Genomic DNA, 20,302 nt, shown 5'->3' on the forward strand with positions numbered 1-20,302 from the left:
TGCCCTCGTCCTCACATTACTTGGCCTCCTAGTTCCTCGGTCACTGAATTCTGGGCAGAGAAAGATGCGCTTGCAAGTTGCAGTGGTTACTCTAGATGTCCACTGTCACAAGCTTTTCAGCTCTAAACTGTTCTTGGATAGCACCTGGTAGCTTATGGAGCCCATGAAGAGCCTATAACATTAAATACATGTGAAGGCACAGGGAAGTGTTGTGGACAGGTTTCACATAAGATATTTGAGGGCCAGGTTCTAATGTTAGCACTGTAAATGCCTGTGAAATGGACACTGAGTTGCTGTACTTGGTTTCCCTTTTCTCTGCAACTCTACTCACAACTTTGAATTTCGACAACCTACATCTCTAGTTAGCAAGGAAAGAAGGAGCATCCCACACTGTGGATTAGCTCACACAAGGAAAACTCTTCTCACACTGCAGAGAAGACCACAGTGGAATAAAAAGACAACGCAAAAGAGGATGACAGTTGAAAATAAGAAACTATCGTTTGGGAAGAGTCTAACGGAAGCTGAAGCGCTGTCAACATTTCTGAACATTCTCTGTAGATTAGCACTGTGACTGCGCAGCAGCACATGGATGCGGTATGGATGTCTTGTGTCTGATCATGACTACGGCATTTCCACCCTCATTACAGGGGAAAGAATTAACTATAAATGTTTCTCTGTTGCCTTGATGCTGAAATGCTGAGTCTTTCCAAGCATTTACATCTTCTCTTTCCTCTGATCCACCTTGCGATTTTTTTTTTCTACTCATCCTCTGAGCCTTCAGGCTCCTTTGTTTCTTCTTTCCTCTCTAAAAGCCATGTACAAAGACATCTTGAAGAGGAACATCTTTTCTAGGGACCATGACTTTTACATTTTGATATGTAAACATCTAGCATGATTATTGGAATAAAGAAGAACCTCAACACGCCCTCATTAGATCTGAAAAAACTACGAACAACCTAAGGAACATGACAATAAGTGACTCCTGCACAATTGCACCATCAGTGAGTCACATGGTAGGACCAGAGGCCACTCTTTCAGAGTCTTCATGGTCAGTGTTGTCATTTTGAAAATGATCCACTTACCCATTCATTCAAAAATTATTTTTCAAGAATGTACTTTGTTCATCCAATAGGAATACAAGAGTAAACAAAACAGGCATGTTCATGAGACATTATTTCCAGTGGAGAGGGAGGTTGCATTACAGATGTGTAGTGACCAATACAGTAACCTGTGATTAACCAAGGCTTTTAAATTTTAAGTTGCTTAAAATTAAATCCAATGAAAATGCAATTACTTTGCAAACTAGCCTCATTTCAAGTGTTCAGAGGTCACATGAGGGTAGTGAATAGCATTTATTGGGTATTCAGATTTAAAGGATATTTTTATCACTTCTGAAAGTTCTGCAAGAAAGAAACAGTACATTAGATGGTGAAATGTTGCAGATGGAAATATATAATATACAAGAAGGTAGATAAAACTGATGAGATATAATGTCACGATTTTAGGAATTCTGTAATATACTTAGACAAAGATATATTTTATATAAATATCTGAAATGGAGCAGATACTGAAACCACCTCTTAGTCTTACAGGAAATAATTGTAGACAAAGAAAACAGTGACAATCTGTGGAGAAAGGCTGCTGGCACATTCTAGGAATAGTGGGTAGAGACTGTAATTAAAGTGATCAAGAAGAGAGATGGTAGCAGCTAAGAGCAGGGGGAGAAATGGGGAAGTAGGTCTTCACAGTGAGATGAGACGTGTGCGCTCACACACAACCAAACCTGGCTTTCTGTATTTTACTTGTAGTTGTTGAGAGGAGAGGTTAGGAAATCATAGGCTTGAGTAGAGCCCTGCAGTACAACTGTCAGGGCTGTGGACTTGGTAACGGCAATAGAGGCTGGGAAAGGGATCGGTTACCATATACACTCATCAGGGAGAAGCTACAGAAATGCTAACTGGGGATGAAGGAACAAGCACAGCAGTGTCACAGCTGGGTCATCTGAACTGGAGAATAATGCTCAAAGTAGAAATTAAAACATGTCACATTAAAAATGCTTACTAGGCATTGGAAGGTGTTAGAAAGAAGCTTTATGAGTTTGGGTCTGGACTCAGAAGAGGTGAATTTAGACATAACTATCAAAGAATTATTAATCTGCAAGTTATAAACTTGTGACAAAGTACAAGGTTAGTGGACCTGAGCCATACCGTACACCATTTCCTGCAGACTCAAGGCCAAGGCTCACTCCAGGAGTTAAGAGTCCAGACTTATCCAGGAATCATCTCCAGAGACTGCGGCCCAGGCATGCCTACTGCTAGGTAAGTTTCTATAACTCTAGATTTCACGATGGCCTTATTTGGATACAGGTTCCTGGCACTTGAGTCCTCCTGGACCCAGGATCCTAGCCAATCTCTAACGACCCAGTTACCAGGTCCACAACAGTAGGTGTAGACTCCAGGAACAGCTCTGCACATCCAGGTGTCAGGATGTCCGCCTGGTAACTCAGGCACTAGATAGCCTGCCTAAAGAAGCCACAAAAGACACCCTGGCCAGATGTCTCTACTGAATGACAAATGAGAAAGCTGCTCTGCTAAAATTGCAATAAGTCCTTACTTCTAATATTCAGATGTTAATGTAAAGCAAAGAGAAACACATGAACCAAGGGGGAAAAATAACCACCAAATAGGACAGTAAAAACTTTCCAGTAACTGGAAATATGTAAGCTACTTGAAAGAGAATTCAAATCAGTGTTTGAAGGAAGTTTGGTGTGCTGCTTGTAGGCAAGACAAACTTTGGGTGGAAGATTTTGTGGGTGCGTTGGTGTCCTCCCTCCACTGGAAGTTTTACTGGGCTACAGGAAGTGGCCTCCTCAGGTTCCACACCCCCTGCTGGAAGAATTTAATGTTACCATAGTAAATACTTTTCAAAACACGTGATTTATTTCTACTGCCAAGGGACCTGTGTCTTCCAAAAGCTAAACTCTACTTCTAAAAAATGTAGGTCAAAATCATAAATGTTGTTAAAATGGAGGAGATTAAAAATGAAATAAGAAATTTAATCTATTATAAATAAAGACAACAATAATTAAGAAAATATCAAATGGATTCAAAGTGATTGTCCTCCATAGACCGTGCTCCTCGGTCAGCCATGCCTCACGGTGGGATCCATGAATGGGATATATTTAGCACTAACGCAGAACACCATGCTAACATAGTTAGCAAAAGAAAATGGAAGAGTGCGTAATGGGCAGATTATATGCCACTGTACAGAAAAGTTAGCAGATGCATGAACACTACAGTCAGAAGGACTGGAGATTAAACCTGACTTCAACATTATTTTATTTGTAGTACACTGATAATATGATAATCACCAGTAAAGGATAGCTTGACGCATTGATACTGAACATGATAAATATTGCCTTCATTTGACTAGATTGATCACTAGTGAACTTTTCTAAATTATATTAAATTATTTTACAAAAGTTGCTTTAATTCATTCTGTATTGGCACCATAGTTTCTACAGGATATTGACACCATATGCTATAAATTTGGTCTTTTCAGGCATCTCTTGGCCTAACGGCTCTATTTTCTTTCTTCTGAAATTCCAATTTTGTAGAATTTAATTAATACACCTAGTCACATAACCTATAACTTCCAGAATTTCATATTGTTTCCTTATAACTCTTCTAAAACTTGAAGTTTCTATTTAATGAAGGCAGAATGTGATTTGCCTGTCTTGGTGAAGAGGCAAAGGCCTCCACACCTGCCCACCATGTCTATGGATGAAAGGAACACGAGGCCTGGTCCTCATGCATGGTGCAGGTGTTCATATACACTGGTCAACCTCCTCAACCTTTAGATGGTTCTCTTTCCATAGCAATATATGGTATTAGCATTGGCTTACCTGGTTTTAAAAAAAAACTTAAAGTAAAAGAAACCCAAATCCCATATTCACAGTCACACCTCAGCTTTTGTCCCTCTTCTCTCCTTTGGTTACAATTACTGTCTCAGTGGCAGGTGCCCTTTACTCACCCTATAAATAGAAGGGGGTAAATGTGTAGTGTGTGAGGTTTGTTCTGAATGGTCTCCTTTGCGTTCAACCTTCCAGGAATGCACACTCACTTCCTGGTGTGCTGAGAAAATACATAGGCTGTTACTCTGTGGTGGAAGTCATTGATCTGTGTGAGAGGTGAAGCCACAAGAGCAGGAGAAACTTGTAGGCCACCAGAGTCAGCAAACTTCTAGAGCAAACAGCACATTCTAGTGAGAATAACCCAAGGCTCTGAACCATCATTTATTTGCTCATCAGTTAATGTTTTCAAAACTGTCAATATTTGATAAAAGCTTTCCTGAGCTTTTATACTTAATGCTGTTGCTGTAACTTCAAAAAAAATACAGCTGTAAAGAATTCTGTTTTAATAATGTGGGAAAGTTGTGTTCAAGAACACAACTAAATTCTATATAAGTTAGCTCTGCAGTTGTGCAGGCTTTTCTCACTGCTACACAATTATAGGTAAAATTATTAGAATAAAGATGAGTTATTAGTGATAAAGAGAGCATAGGAAATAGTCTGACATAACTGAACCAGAGGAGCTATAATGCTATGGTTTACTCTTGTTATTTCAGACTCTGTATCTGCAAATGTGCTTACTCACATTATATTTCTAATGTGCATACTAGTGCACACAGAGCTTTCAAAGTCCTTGGTGGGCATGTGCCATGTGTTGAAAATGTGAACGGACCAACATCTATGATCTATAAGAATACAAAAGCAATGATAATCTTTCCTAGTGGAGCTTGGAAATAGTGAATATAGATTTTTTCCATGCTCTTACCAATACCAAATTCCTTGTGTTTTTGTGCTTTCTGATTTTGATGCTTATATAGTCCCCAGGCTTAGTGGTGATGTGCAATTTTCGGACACTGCCTGTGTTTTTTCACTGATTCACAGCAGAACCATAATTAAACAAGGAAGACATCTTGAAAGCACAGCATCTGATGGCTCATTAGAGCTTCAGCTGGGCTGCGCAGTTTGCACAGATACAGAACACATATCCATACAGTAAGTAAATGAACAAATTAATTATTATAACCTTATCCCTGGCTGCAACATCGAAGTACTTAGATATCATTGTCACTGAGGACAATTAACAGATACTTATGCAATGGATGTGTAGAAACAGTAGTCGCTATCAGCTTAGGGACAAATCTATGTACAAAGTGCTTGCTATAGTCAAATCTGACCTTCCAAGCAAATTCTTGCTCAAGGATGGCCATCCAAATTAATCACGTAAAATCCTCTTTGAAATAATAAGGTTATTCTTCCAAAATTAGATTTTTTAAAAATAAAGTATATTACTTTGAATTCTCTGACACAATCCATCAAATTTAAAGTCACTATAAGCATGTGAAAAGATGAAATCTAATTTCCATATTTCAAGACTTGTTAAAGACAGTTGAAATTTGAGAGACTGGGATAGTAAAACATGTTTAAAGGCATCTTGTGATGTAGAATGAGTTAAAGGCTGGACTGGGCTACACACACACACATAGGGGAGAGAGAGAGAGAGAGAGAGAGAGAGAGAGAGAGAGAGAGAGAGAGAGAGAGAGAGAGAGAGGGAAAATATGAAATCTTTAGGTAAAAACTTGGCTCATTGAAGAAAGCATTCAGTAAGGTCACAGAAGTAAGTCAGGGGAAAAAGGAGACATAAAATACTCAAGCTTAGATGGAAATTAAATCATATTTCATGATACTTGCTGTAAATATTTGTAGGGCCTGGGAACAATGTGACCAGGGTGGAGTGAGCCTGGAACAACAGTGAGGCCAAGGTGTGTCCAAACCCCAAATTTCTCTTCTTGAGACTGTCAAGTAGAAGTGCTCCCTCCCTGTTCTGGGCCTGAATTTTCTCCATGTATGTACCCTTATGGCTTCTACCTTTGCCACCCTTGAGGTTGTGACAAACCCTGGTGGCCAGGTTACAGGTTGAACTTCATCTCTCTTTACAAGATCACGTCCAAAAACACCTGGAAATTAGGCATTCCTAGCACCTTAGCTCAGGCTAATGATGTACAATCACCACAGAGTCTCTACCCACTCCCCAAAGATTTAAATATCCTTGTTCCCCCAATTAATCAGACAACAGAATTTATAAATATTGCATTATATTTTGACATATAATCCATCTCACAAAGTACATGCAAACATGTGTCATGAATTACTAGTCAAAATCAACATATGTCATTATTCTTAGAAAACAATGTTAAAAGAGTTCAACAGTGAGAAAGGAAACTCTGTCTCTACAGATCCATCATTCTCTTGAGAAACAATATTACTTTTACATTGAAAATCTGCTTTTTCCTTGTACTTTTAGATGCAAAACTCCCTTTAGCTTGCCAATTTTTGGCCCGCATTCATCTGATGCTCTCAGTTTCATGAGGGCCTGTTTGTCAGTTGCTGGTCTTAACGCCTTTGCTACTAAGATCATATTCAGCAACCCCTTTCCTATGCCTTGGTTGCAGAACGTTCCTTACTGCCTCCTCTAACAGGCCCAGGGATGAAGTCTTATGATGAGGTTCTCCATCAATTTAGAGTTGAGGTGCGTGCTAGGAGAGAGGAAGAAATAGTTCCACTCTTGCACTGATAGCTATAAAGTTTGACAAGAACTATTTGTTGATGGTGCTGTTTTTCTTCCATTAGGAAGGCTAAATCTTAAGAAGTGACTACAAAAGCAGATATTACCTCAATGTAAACATAGAGGAACACTTATTCACTGTTAGTGGTAGTGTGTGTCAACTGTGGTATTCACTGTGTAAGTCAGTGTAAAAGGTCTTCAAAAAGATAAAAAAAAATAAAAAAATAAAAACAACTTTCTACCCCATCAGCCAACGATTCCCGAAGGACAATGTATCCTACAACAGAGATACTCAGACATTTCTGTTCATTCTAGCTATATTCATAATAGCCAGAAAACAGAAACAGTTTAGATGTCAATCATCAGGTGAATAGACAATGAAAACATGGTGTATTTACATGATGGAATGTTATTTGGCCACAGAATAAAAATGAAAATGAAATGTACAGCTTACATACATGGATCCACACAGAATCATTCTTAGCGAGGTGCCCTAGGCTCAGAAGGACAGACACCATCTGCTCTTTCTCGTATGTGCGAGCTAGATTTGAAACTTGCAATATGTACTTTAAAATCAGACTACACTGAGAACTCGGGACTACTAAAAGTCCACATGTTACTTCAAAGGAAAGGGGTAGTTTGAAGGAGAATAGGGGGAATAATGGAATGAGAAGGATTAAACATGGCAGTGAATGGGAGGGAAGCACACAGGATGCAGTGACAGGAGGGACAATTAACACTAAAGATCTATGAAATAGCCACATAAAAAACTGACTACTGTCAAAGTTTCATAAATTATGTACACACACATATAAAAATACATTAAATGATTCCACTCTATAATGACAGGGCAATACCTCTCCCAGACATCACACTATATCAAATATAAAATAAATGTCCAGTGTCAAATATATGTTACCTCTTTTCCATTTGTCCTAGGGCCCCATAGAAGCCCAAACATTAGAGGCTACTGTCACTGGTCTTGGTAACAAGACGATATCACTGAAAATAAAAAATACTTGAATAATAGTACTTGGAACAAAGAAATCTGGCCTCATCTTGAAAGCTTCATCCCTATGTAATAGCTTTCATAGTGCTGTAAGGGTCTATTTATGCTACTAGGCAAGAAAGATATTCAGTAATCCTAAATTGCAAATTGTTTGAGCTATAGTATAGACTGTCCTGGCATGGTATAGCCATTGGTGCAATGGTTTTAGGATTGTTAGAGGAGTAACCAACTACTTTCTGATTATATTTAAACCCCACCCACAAGACAGAACTCATGCTAGATATTGTTAACTGTGCTCAAGACCCATCAGTGCATCTCATCAGAAGAGCTTCTTTTTGGAGTGGGTAGGAATTCATAGAGAGGCCTGCAACTGGTCAAAATGCAGAACATAATAGAGTATGGTGTTCTCAGCTCTAAGTGGGACATCTATATTACAGCTCCTCCTCTGAAGGCTCAGGAAGCATCACGGAAGAAGAAGAAGAAGAAGAAAGACTGTAAGGGTCAGAAGTACTGGACATCTTTAGTGAAATGATATTAGCTTGACATAACCGGGCTTAATACAGTAGCTGTCACTACATGCTTAAGATCTGCACATGATGAAGCCACCAAAATCTAAGCATGGTCACAGAGGGTGGTTACCAAGTCCCACCCCAGGCTAAGGAGCTATGTGTATGCAGGTGTATGCTGCGGATGTTTTAAAGTTCTCATGAAATTCTCACATTGTTCTGTGTTGAAGTGTTCAAAATGATCATTTTTTGTTACTTGGATTTAAAAAAAAAACTTATTCTGTTGGCCCTCCTCTTGACACACTATTTTATCTGGAGTGTTGAAGCGTCTGCCTCCCTTATACCAACCTCTGAACCTTGGGTAAGAGAAGGAAAGTTAGTGGAGAGAGGGAGCACAGACTTCTTTACTTCTCTGGACTATTTAGGGTCAATGGATCCTTTGGGGGCAATACCAATCTCTGTCAACAGCAAATGCAGCAAGCAGTCTCTTCTGGCTATCTCCAAGTCCCTGGTCTCTCCGAACAGCTACATGCCGCAGGCCATACTCAGCATGCCACCACCACACCCCACACTTTCTCCCTCCAGGCCCTCCTGTTTATCTCCCTCAGAGTCCTAGGCCACACCCTCTTCATTCTACATAGAGCAGGCTTTTACCAGCAGGTAAAGACTATGCCCTGAAGAAGGCAATGATCAGCTGTGGACATACTAAAGCCTAAACCAAAACCCCACACTTGGGATTGAAACAAAAACATATATATATATCTCATAACTGAGTTTACAAAGAAACAAAAATTTCATTACAGTATTCTTTTTCTTTTATTTTCTTTTTGAGGTAATAATATAATGATGTAATTTTCCCTTGTCTTTCGTTCTATTAAAGCTTCCTATATACCACTCCTTGCTCCCTTTCAAAATCATGCCACTTTTTAATTAATTGCTATTCTGTTCTGTATATACATGTAAATTCCTAAATATAAGTTATTGCTTAATGTTAAAATATATTATTTCTATATTCGTAAAACATTTCACTTCCTTTAGTTTTCTTTTCTATTTTATGAAGGTAAATGTTTTTATTTTAATTAAAATACTACATTCCTTCTCTTTCCTTCCACTGAGCCCTTACCCTTTTCCTTCATGACCTCTCTTATCTTTAACTATCATTGGTGTGCCCATACATACATGTGTGTGTGTGTGTGTGTGTGTGTGTGTGTGTGTGTGTGTGTGTGTACGTGCATATGCACTTGTAAAGTTCATTTACTGTCAGTTGTGTGTGCATGTCTGTGCGGCTGATCACTTGGTATTGGGTAACCGCAGCCAACTAGGTGGCTCATTACAGAAGACGACAAATTTTCCCTCTCTCCTCAATCATTAATTGATATAGCTTTTCATCATCATGCGGTAGGGTTCCATGACATTTTCCCCATCTGCATTGGAAAGGCCAATGGGGTTGAAATTGTTCACATCTTGTTTATACAGATTGCTGAGATTCCATAGATGCAGTATACTTGTTCTATTGGGAAGTCAACCTCCTAGCAGATTCTTTGCTCTTCCATTCATTTACTTATTAATTTGTGTTTGTATTTTTGTTTGGTTTGAGACAGGGTCTCTCTACACAGTCTTGGATGTCCTGGAACTCACTGTGCAGACCAGGTTAGTCTGGAACTCACAGAGATCTACCTGCCTCTGCCTCTGGGTCCTGGGACTAAATTAGAAATGGGCCACTATACCTGATCCATTTATTTTTGTTGTTATTGTTGTTTGTTTGTCTTTGAGACAAAGTTTCAGTGTGTATCCCTGGATGGCTTAGAACGTATTACATAGACCAGGCTAACCTTATACTTGTGCACTTCTCCTGCCTTTGCCTACCAAGTACTAGGACCCTGGATGTGCACCAGCAGGCCCAATGCAAAGTACTTTTTTATTCAAAGATAAATCTTGCTTATAAGGGTGACATAAAATGTGGATGGTATAAGCAACCATGTGAATGGATAAACTCTACATCCATCAGTATTTGTTACAGTTAAATGGATTTTGGGTTTTCCTCCCACTACACAAAAGCCTGGATTTGTATAATACTGTTTCCTACATAGCCAGGAATGGGATGCAAACTGTTGCATTCCTGATAATTGAGGATTTGAGACAATGTTCTAAAGGCTTAGTTGGATCTGTTTTAGATTTTACCATTATTAGTTCCTACACAGTATATTTCTGTGCCTTAAATTATTTTCTCAAAACAACCACACACAAAACACCTATTAATGTCAATTTAGACATAATCTATTCTTCTGTTACTCTAAATACCTTAATGATTTTTCCAAAAATTATAAATATCAAATTACTATCATATTTTTTTAATTTCAAGAGTTTTCCATTATGTGTTGGAGTTGTATTCCTGTTGGTATAGAACTTATCTAGGCTTTAATACCACATTCAACCCCCAAACTACAGAACCTGGCCATGCCATTGCATGCGGGTATCCCACACCTGGAAGGTAGAGACAAGAGAACTAGATGTTCAACGTCATCCTTCCATCCTCAACTCTATAATGAGACAAAGACCAGCACAGGATACATGAAATCCTGTCTCAAAAAAAAAAAAAAGAGCTCTTCTTTGTGCCTCTTCAAATTTATACCATACATATCTTTAAAAGAAAATAAATGTATACATAAAATAAAGTTACATATATATAACATGTCTAATAAAAAGTGTTCATTAAGATGTCACTCTAAGTAATTTGAGAAAATTAAAATCATACTGAATTAAATTATCATTCTTCATTCTCATATCTCTTTTTTATCTAGCTAGCTCAAAGTCTGTGCCATGACTGTGGCACATCTATGAACCAGCTTTCCTTTGCCTGTGGAAAATAACGGTTTCCATTTTTCTTCCAGGGGGACCACAGTTATTGTGGCCCGTGACTCAGTGTAGCGCAATAATCAGTTCTGATCAGTTGGCTATAGGTAGAAATGAAGCTCATAGCTCATAAATCCCAAACACATACATTAAATAATGCAGCTGACCTTTGTTCCTGTGTCTTTTCTCTTTGCTCAATAGATGGAGTAGGTTTAGAGGAGAGCATGAAGTCATGGGTGCAAGGCAGGTACCACAGAAAGCACTGATGGAGCAAAAAGAAACTTGCATGCCCTAAAGCTACAGAAAATTGCAGATTATGCATGAAACGTTGAGAGTTGACAACTCAGGAATTGACCTTAATGACATCAAATTCTGTGTCTTGACTTTAAGTGAGCAACAATATTTTCAACAAAAAATTATGAAAGAAATAGATGTCCAAATTCAATAGACCTTTTCAAGTCTACCGAGATATCTATTTTGGTTATACCTAAGAGGCAGAAAAAAAAAACCTTGGACACATCTCAAGGTATGATCCTTAAAGCAAGCACCCAAAAAGCAATTCTAAGAAAGCTTTTTTCAAATCATAGTTTTTCCAAATACATAGTAAAAATAGAATTTAAATGAAACTTTTGATACTCAAAAAAAACTTAAGAGTTTAACCATATAAATCTATTTAAATCCTGACTAATCCTCAGTCACAGTCATAAGAGTAGGGAGTAAGGGGAAAATAGGAGGGAAGGAGGCATGGGAGACACAAGGGATAGGATAACAATTGAGATATAATATGAATAAATAAAAATATATTAAATTTTTTAAAAATCCTGACTAATCTAGACCAATAAAATATAAAAAGTGGAAGATACACACTAACACAACATGCTTGTCATACATGCTCACACACGCACACATACAGTAGGATTATTCATGGGTCAAGTGTTTGCTTTGGTGGGACATTAGCCAGACGACATCTTAAAGGATAATTAGTATTGCCTCTGGGTCAGGTAGAATGTCTGTCAGTCCTGCAAGGCAAGGGCACTGCATTAGGTTTTCAGAGGAACTGACTTGGCCTGGTTCAGCTACATTGCAGAGATGAAGAGAAAGACATGAAAAAGGCAGACGGCATGGTGGCTAGGAGTCTGGAGGCTCAGTTTCATATCTAGAAATGAACCCTGGGAGTTTGGAAAACTAGTTTGTCTAGTCCTGAGTCCCAGAATGGAAAGTGGAAAATCATTTCTCAGGGCATTAAGAGGACTTGGAAAGATCACACAATTTAAGTATGGAATGAGGCCTCGGCCAACAGCAAATTCTAATAAATATTGGTTATTATTTATAATGTTCTAAGGATCACATTATCTTTATGTATTTAATTTTAAAAAGACATTAGATAATTTATGTATTTCTTTAATTTTTTAAATTCTAAGTCTTTATCTCTTGAAATTAAAAGAAATTCTAAAACTCATAGATTCCAAGTAAATATATATATATATATCATACATATACAATTATATATATATCATACATATACAAATATATATATATATATATATATATATATATATATATATATATATATATATATATATATATATATAAATCTGGACTGTGTGCAGGTGAGAAGGTTTTAAAGACATAGGTCATATAGCAAAGAGAATTCTACATTATATCAAACGCTCCAATATGAGCTGGCTTCATGTATCCATTTTCACTCATGACTTGCATCTTAACAGACACTCTAAAAATATAATCGGAAGCAGCCATTTAAATAAAACCATGTCATTATTTTGGGAGTCCTAGAGCATTAAGGAATTACCCACCTACAAAACATTGAGCATGTGCAGACAGTACATAGAAGCAGTACTCTGAGCAGTGCAAATGGAGACTGTTCTGGGATTATAAACGGACAGAGACATAAATTTCCTTTTCACCCAAAAGAAACCACAGTGGTCAGCTCTGGCATGCGGAGACATAATGTCAACGTTAGTAGTATTGTGTTCGTTCCAACCAAAGAGCAAATGGCTCACTTGAAATCTTGGTAATCTCGCAAACCTCGTTTATACAAACGACTCTCCACTCCAACAAAGATCCTATTAAGACTCAAAATAAGTAAACAGATAAATCATGCTAAACCATTCAAAATTATTAAAATGCAGTCCTAACTAGGCTTCCAGCTGATTTTAGCTGGTTAATATATAAGAGGTTTAGTTTATGGATATGGTGATAAGAAACTACATTCTTATTCCAGAAATCAACTTACGCCGAGAACCTTACCTCCTGCGTACATGACAGCCAGCATGATGGATGAGATCCACGCGATTTGACTGTGGGAGACCTTAAATATTTCCTGGATATCTTTGAAGAACACTGTGACAGCTTTGGGGAAGGCATAGGAAAACCCAATGGAGATAAAGGATGCAAAGACAACTATCCAACCCCACCCTCCGTCTGGAGGAAGGGGTTGTTGAGTCGATTCAGGAGACTTCGGTGGCATTTCAGGGCCTCTGCTGGAGACCAAAGTATCCTGTTGAAAAAAGAAGTAACAACAGTTCATGTTATATCTCTGCTGTTGTGTACCACCCTTGATAGTTGTTCAAATAGCAGTTTCATTGTAGCTACAATATGACTTTTATTAATACATTTAATGCTCTTGTACTTGGCGAATTATTAGAAAATCAAAACAATAAAAAATCTATAAGAATACAGCCTTGATTACTAAGAGGTAAAAATCTGAAAGCCTTTAATTATGGAAAAATAATTTGGACATGAAGTTAAGAATCTAGATGTAAATTCCAGTGCCATGAGGAAAAGAAACCACTAACATTCAAGAGAAAGTGCTTTCTTCTGTGTGTTTGTGTGTGTGTGTGTGTGTGTGTGTGTGTGTGTGTGTGTATGTGCATGTGCATCTGTGTATTAGATTACCTAACAGAGAGCATAGTTGGTAGTGTACAATACAGGGTCAATGTACACATATGCTCTGCATGCACAGATTCCAGGCAGCTGCAGCTCTGAGCCTTTGAACAGCTCCTCTTTCTGAACACCTGCTTCCTTTCGGTCTCCTATCCTAAGAAAACCACCCTCTGTGCTTGATATCTATGATTTCAGGCTTGTTTGGGTTTTTTAACCTTCTACAAAAACAAATGAGATCCTTTCTTTTGTGGGTCAGCTGTATATAATTTAGTCTAATGTCCTCTGCATACTCACCAACGGTCACAGAGGTGACTGTATCTTCCATGCTTCTGAATGGGACCAATAGTATTTTATCAACTTTAATTATAAGACAAAGATCCACAAGATTTTATTGGAAGGGGCAAATGAATACTGTAAGGTTTCTTGGCTACATGGTCTATATTGCATGTTTGAACTCTAATATTGTTGCCGATACTGACATAATTGCACATGATTTTCCAGTGAAGCTTTCTATATAAACTAGTTGGATAACTGCAGTTTAATCATACTGATAATAGACACTAGGGAATAAAAACCAACTAGAGAAAAGCACTCGTCTGATATTATTAAAATGGTACATATTTAATTTCATTATTGCTCTATATGACTATTTCCTGATTAACTTAAATGATAATATAATTTTATGAGGCATCTTATTATTTTTATTAGTTGCTATAGAATTTTAGTAGCACTAATAGTTTTAGACAACATATAAATATTTTCAGTATAAATCATAACTTTAAAAATCATAAAATTCAATTTTTGATTGAAACTATGGTTAATAGTGAATGTATTATATTTTATACTGTACTCTTTTCTTTTAGTATATTATATAAACTGCTTGGTCGTGTGTTGATAATTTTTAGGACAATCTAAATGTACAGTTTTAGAAGAAATTAGGAAATGAGTGACAAATGTGATTCCGATTCTACTTGAGAGAGTAGGTGGTGATCAGTATCACTTAGACATTTTAAATGCTATTGAAACATAGAATCCCTTCAATTCTTTAACATTCCCCAAGAGGTAATGTATAGTAACAAATTATTCTAAATTAAATATCAAGAAGAGAGGGAGGAGGTGAGGACATATCGAAACACAAAATGACAGGAAGTTCAGATTGGAGTCAGCAGATACCTTAGCAGTTAGAGAAGTTCGTGACCAAGCCTGAAAGCCTAAGTTCAATTCTGGGAACCAATAAGGTAGAAGTGGAGAAGTAATTCCTAAAAGAAGCGGTCCTCCACTCTCCACATGTGCGCCTCAGTAAACAGACACACGTACGCACTCACGCACGGACATACGCACTCACGCACGTACTTACGCACCCCCGCACGTAATTACGCACCCACGCACGCGCGCGCATGCGCGTGTGTGCGCACAGAGTAAAATGAATTTTATATTCGCAGTTGTGAGTCTAGCCTTGTGGCATGTCTACATGATTCTTATGCTTTATTTTTGGATCCTATTTTTTTTCTGTTTGTCTGTCTCTCTGTTTGTTTTGTCTAAAGAAACCAGCAACAAGATAGGAGGTTTAGACACAGACAAATGATGCTTGGAAAGTGGGTATTGTTTCTTAACGAAAAACCAAAAACATAGACAAAGAACAAAGAAAACCTCACAGATTTGTCAAGAATTACTTTTAAAAGGCGTACATGTTTACAGTGTGGTAAGATCTTTTTAAGTTGTTTCTTGTTGGAAACGATACTAATTATCTCTCTCCTAACTTTTCATTTATTAGGTTTTAAAGTAGTACTATTGCTGTATGATAATCAATTTACAATATTTGAGCACCCAAAACAGGATCTTTATCAGTGCATAATGCTTATAGAACACAGAGGGAAAAGCTGATTGTAAACATTATTTAAATAAGTAGAAGACAGCAATCGGCCCTGGAAGTTGTCTTACAAATCTTTGCTTCTGACAACTTTTTAAAATTAAATTGAGAAGTTACTAATTTCCTTCTTTCTTGAAAATTATAAAAGAGAACCCCAACAATAACTGAAGAAATATCAAGGGGCATTTATGGACTAAATAGCTATGCCTTGTGTAATTCACACACGGTTACAAAGAGTAAAAGCATGGCCTTTTAAATTTCCAATGTTCATAATGAAAAGTAAACAGTCGTTCATTACTAATCCATGAGTCCAAATGATTATACACTTTATCATGTGATATGATAAACATTCAGAAGTAAAATTTTGCAATGCATTTTTCTGTCATTTTAAAAGGTGTAAATACACACATCTCCTTCCTCCTGGCAAGGACACCAGACTCACATCCCTTCCCCGCCCCCCCATCCACTTGCTCCCACAACCTGCCCGAGGGCCATGGCTTCCTTTCCTGCTGGCTGGTCCTACCCCTCCATGGAGAAATAAGAGATTTCTGTAGCCAACACATTCAAACCTGCAGCTCATTTGAGACCCATGTGCTCTGTGCTTGCACTCTCTTCCCCACTCCCAGGGTGGGACCTCAGATATGCACAGCCCACGCCACTCACTCCAGCTGCTAGAATAAAAGTCCTCAACACTTGCCATAGACTCCTAAGGATTACCTGTGAGTGTTTTCTCACTGGGCGTAGGTCTGCTCCACATGAAATACCCCCACAAGAAACTATAAGCTAAAGACCAGAAATGCCAATGCCAGGAGTGCTTTGCACTATTGGTGGTTTTGTCCACTGAAGTCCCACAGATCTTCTAAAATCAAAGCCTTATGTGATTTCTCTTGGCTACTCTCTAGAACCCAGTGGTGAGACCCAGAGACTGAAGATGTCACATGACTGAGTCACAGATAAGGAGAAATCTAGTTGGTAGGAAGCTGAGAGTTTCTTCTCTACTGACTCTCTTTCAGAGCACTTGAAGGAGCCATGCATAACACCAGAGGAAGTTTCCTATGAATCTTACCCAGCTAGAAACTTTTAAGAGCTACAGCTAGAAAGAAATGTATTCCCTCAGGGGTGACAGTGCTAAGGACAAGTAGCACAAAAACAACCAACCACTTTCTGGTTGGATTCATGACACACTCCGCAATATGCAATGAACATCTGCCAGTCACTAGGGCTGAGAACCTGTGGCTTGACAGATCATAAGCCCTCAGGGGGAACTTTCTACTGTAACTCTGCTAGTGGGTCATAGTATTAAAGGCCTAGGCCCTTTTGGAAACCAGTACACCACACAACTCTCACCTCTTGCTTACTAGACGCTTGAGTTGATCAAGTCAAGATTCAATCCGAATCCACATACCCCTTCATGCTGTTTTTCTTTATCAATAATTCTGTTGTAGTCTGCATACTTGGAAACTGTTACATTTTGTCCCTTGTATTTGTAAGTATGATCAGAAGCAAAAAATGTATGCTTACCTGTTCTCAGATGACCACTGGAACAGATTTCTTTGGGTGGGATGTAGAATGTTTAAGCCTAGTCACTTTTACGTTGCTGTGAAGTATTTGAAGGCAGTATCATAGGAGAGGTAGAGCAGACGGCAGATTTTCTAAAGAAAAAGAAAAACAAATATTAAATGTATAACTCTATTCCACTGCCTCATCACTCACTAGGTTTAATTTACCCCAGTAATTCTGCACATCTTTTGTAGCTACAATAATTGAATATGTGCACATGCATATATCGATACACATGGGAATCCATTAATTTAATCACTAAGGTATGCCTAAAGCGATCAAATTTATATTTATGTGGAGCTAAAAATGAAAAGTGCAAAGTAAAGAAGAATCAGCTTCTTAAAAAAAATTATTAACCAGTTAAAGGGCCAGGAGAGATAGCTCAGTGGATAAAGTGCTTTCTGTGCCACCATGAGGAACTGAAGAAACTCCGAGCATCACTGAAGGTAGTCCAGCGCATGGCGCTCTCTTATTATTCTAGGAAGAGGAGAAAGGAGGCTCTCTCGGGCCTGTAAGAAAGCTTGTGAAGCTGAATGGATGAGTTCCAGATCCTAGTGAGGGACTCAGGATCACTAATAATGCAGATGGCTCCTGAAAATGCCACTGGGACTTGGCCTTTGCCTCCAGCTACACTATAAACAAATGAGCACACACCTGGATGGACACAGACACATAATAGATTACACAAATTACATCTTAAAAAAAGAAAATGTATTGACATTCACTAGGTACCTCTTGATTCCTTATGTCTATTTAAATAATTTGGTGCTAAATTCTGTTGTGTGCACACGTGTGTGCATAAAAGATTTAACAAATTAAGACAAATATTATCAGTAATATAGGTTCACCCATGTGACACAAAGAATCGGCTTCAGAATTCAAATTTCCTTATGGCATCTACATATCTGATAGATTATATGTCATTAATTGAGCTATAATCTTTAATATGGTACTGAATACATAAACTTTGCTATAACAAATGATTTTGAGTATATTAAGCATAAGAAAAAGTGAAAACTAAAGGTTTTCTCAATTAAATAAGAAGTCACCTACTTTGATCTAAGGCTTCCTGTTAGAAAGTGTTCAAAGCAGACATCATGACCAGTGAGTTAACGGTGCTTGTGTAAGAAGTTGAAGGGTGCGTGGGCACCAAAAAAGAGAGTGGAAGACTCTGAAAGTCACTGATCAGATGTAAGAAACTGAAATGCTCTTACTCAGTGGGCTTCCAGGGGCTGTAGACGTGCAGCTTATGTCAGCACTGGTCCTGCTGGATTTAGGGTTGTCATGGCTTTCCAAAGCTGGGTGAGTCAGAAACTACAGCCAACCCTAAGCAATTGGTCCATATCAATGTAGGAAATCTTTATATGGGTTCTGATCCCCAGTCTGCAAATAATTACACTGTTTTACACACACTAGTTAAGAAGAATAAAAGGGACTCTGAGAAAATCTCAGGATGTTACACATTTTACCTGTTCAGCAAAATTATTATGAAATCTTGCAATGTATAATCTAATTTATAAAAATAAATTTATATCACAGGTCCCTTTAAACAAATGGATTAATAATCCAGAAGCCCAAACTTGAATATTTCAATTAATATACATTATATCCTTTCACTACTGACTTTGATATATCACGTTCTAATTTACAGACACTTACGCACAAGGGCATGCATGCACGCACACGCATGTGCACAAACACAGACACACACATACAAAATGGTGAATGTATGTATTTATTGTTAATTTTAACAATGCATCATCATGTTTAAAGAATTTGTGTTTAATCAAAATTAAGGTGAAATTTTTACTTTAGTTTCATAAAGTAAAAGTTTTGGTGGACTACTTCCTTTCTCCTCACTACAAAGCAATGCTGTTACTATCACAGGAGGAAAGCATATTTGCTAATACTATTTCTGTGACTCTACCTATGTGTGCCTCATGTCCCACGGGTGTTATAGGGTGCATGAATAAATAATGCTTTAGTGGTTCCACTTATCCTAGGCAATTAAATTATTTCTATAATCTACAGATTCAGAGAAATAAGTAATTTGAATCAAGAAAATATGGAAGAGGCATAAAGGATCAAAAGTGCAAAAGAGTCTCAAAGTCATGTTCACCAAGTGGTAGTTTGTTGCTGTTACTGGTGTCTCTTTTATTAGCATCGATGACCCTCAGTTTCCCTGAAACCCAACTCAGAAAGTGATCTTTCTGGATTCAGCAAATCACTTCACTTGTCATTTTCACTGCATTTTTGTTATTTCTCTCTTTATTTGGTTTTGAATGAATCTTGCTTTCAAACCACAGGCTGCTCTGAAGCTTGCTACATGAACTGTACAAGTCTTCAACTCAGAATCCTCGTGCCTCAGAGCCTCCTAAGTGCTGAGATGACAGCACACATCATATCCAGAACCCTCAATTTTATCACTCTCCTGAATTTCTAAATTTCACCGCCTGGGTAGGACCTTCCTGTAGTTTCATCAGAATTCATATACAACTACTGAGGCTAAGAACTACAACTTCACTTCACAGCCTGAAATTTCATGATTGCTTCAGATTACTGATATCTATATTTTCTACAACTTTTTGCAATCATTACAACATAATTACAAATTATGCAAAGGAGTTTGAATAGACTTCTTAAGGACTGTCATTTCAAAGGGGAAATTGTTTTATTCATTAGGAAATTTACTAATGCAATAACATGAAGAAAGGAATGCAGCAGATCTATACAAACTGATGAGTGAAACAAACGCTAAAAGTTATAAACAGTAAGGTGTGGTTCAATTTAATTAAATTGATTTTTTATTTTTATGTATTAGTGCCTTGCCTGCAAGTATGAGTGTCCATAAGTCCTGGCAGTCTCCTTGTAGGCCAGGGAAGGTGCAGGATTCCCTGAGTCTGCAGTTACAGACAGGAGTGAGCTACCATGTGGGTGTGGGAACCAAACTCAGTTCCTCTACAAAAGC

General features: G+C 37.9%; 1 protein-coding gene across 10 annotated transcripts in view; it reads right to left on the reverse strand.

The window, feature by feature from the left end:
* The window catches only part of LOC311584562 (monocarboxylate transporter 2-like), a 205,224-nt gene that overhangs the window by 32,161 nt on the left and 152,761 nt on the right, over window positions 1–20,302 (reverse strand). For 8 of the 10 annotated variants that reach the window (XM_084759013.1, XM_084759008.1, XM_084759011.1 and 5 more), the window contains 2 exons: window positions 17,296–17,426; window positions 13,269–13,518 (listed from right to left, as the gene is read on the reverse strand). In XM_084759013.1, coding sequence (XP_084615139.1) covers window positions 13,269–13,488 — 220 coding nt within the window. In that variant the 5' untranslated portion in view covers window positions 13,489–13,518; window positions 17,296–17,426. Of the gene's footprint in view, window positions 1–13,268; window positions 13,519–15,077; window positions 15,216–17,295; window positions 17,427–18,548; window positions 18,718–20,302 lie in introns of those variants that run through there. The other 2 variants (XM_084759012.1, XM_084759005.1) reach the window with 2 other exon arrangements.

The sequence above is a fragment of the Acomys minous genome (assembly GCF_964271855.1).
Source record: "Acomys minous genome assembly, chromosome: 15".
NCBI classification, from domain to species: domain Eukaryota; kingdom Metazoa; phylum Chordata; class Mammalia; order Rodentia; family Muridae; genus Acomys; species Acomys minous.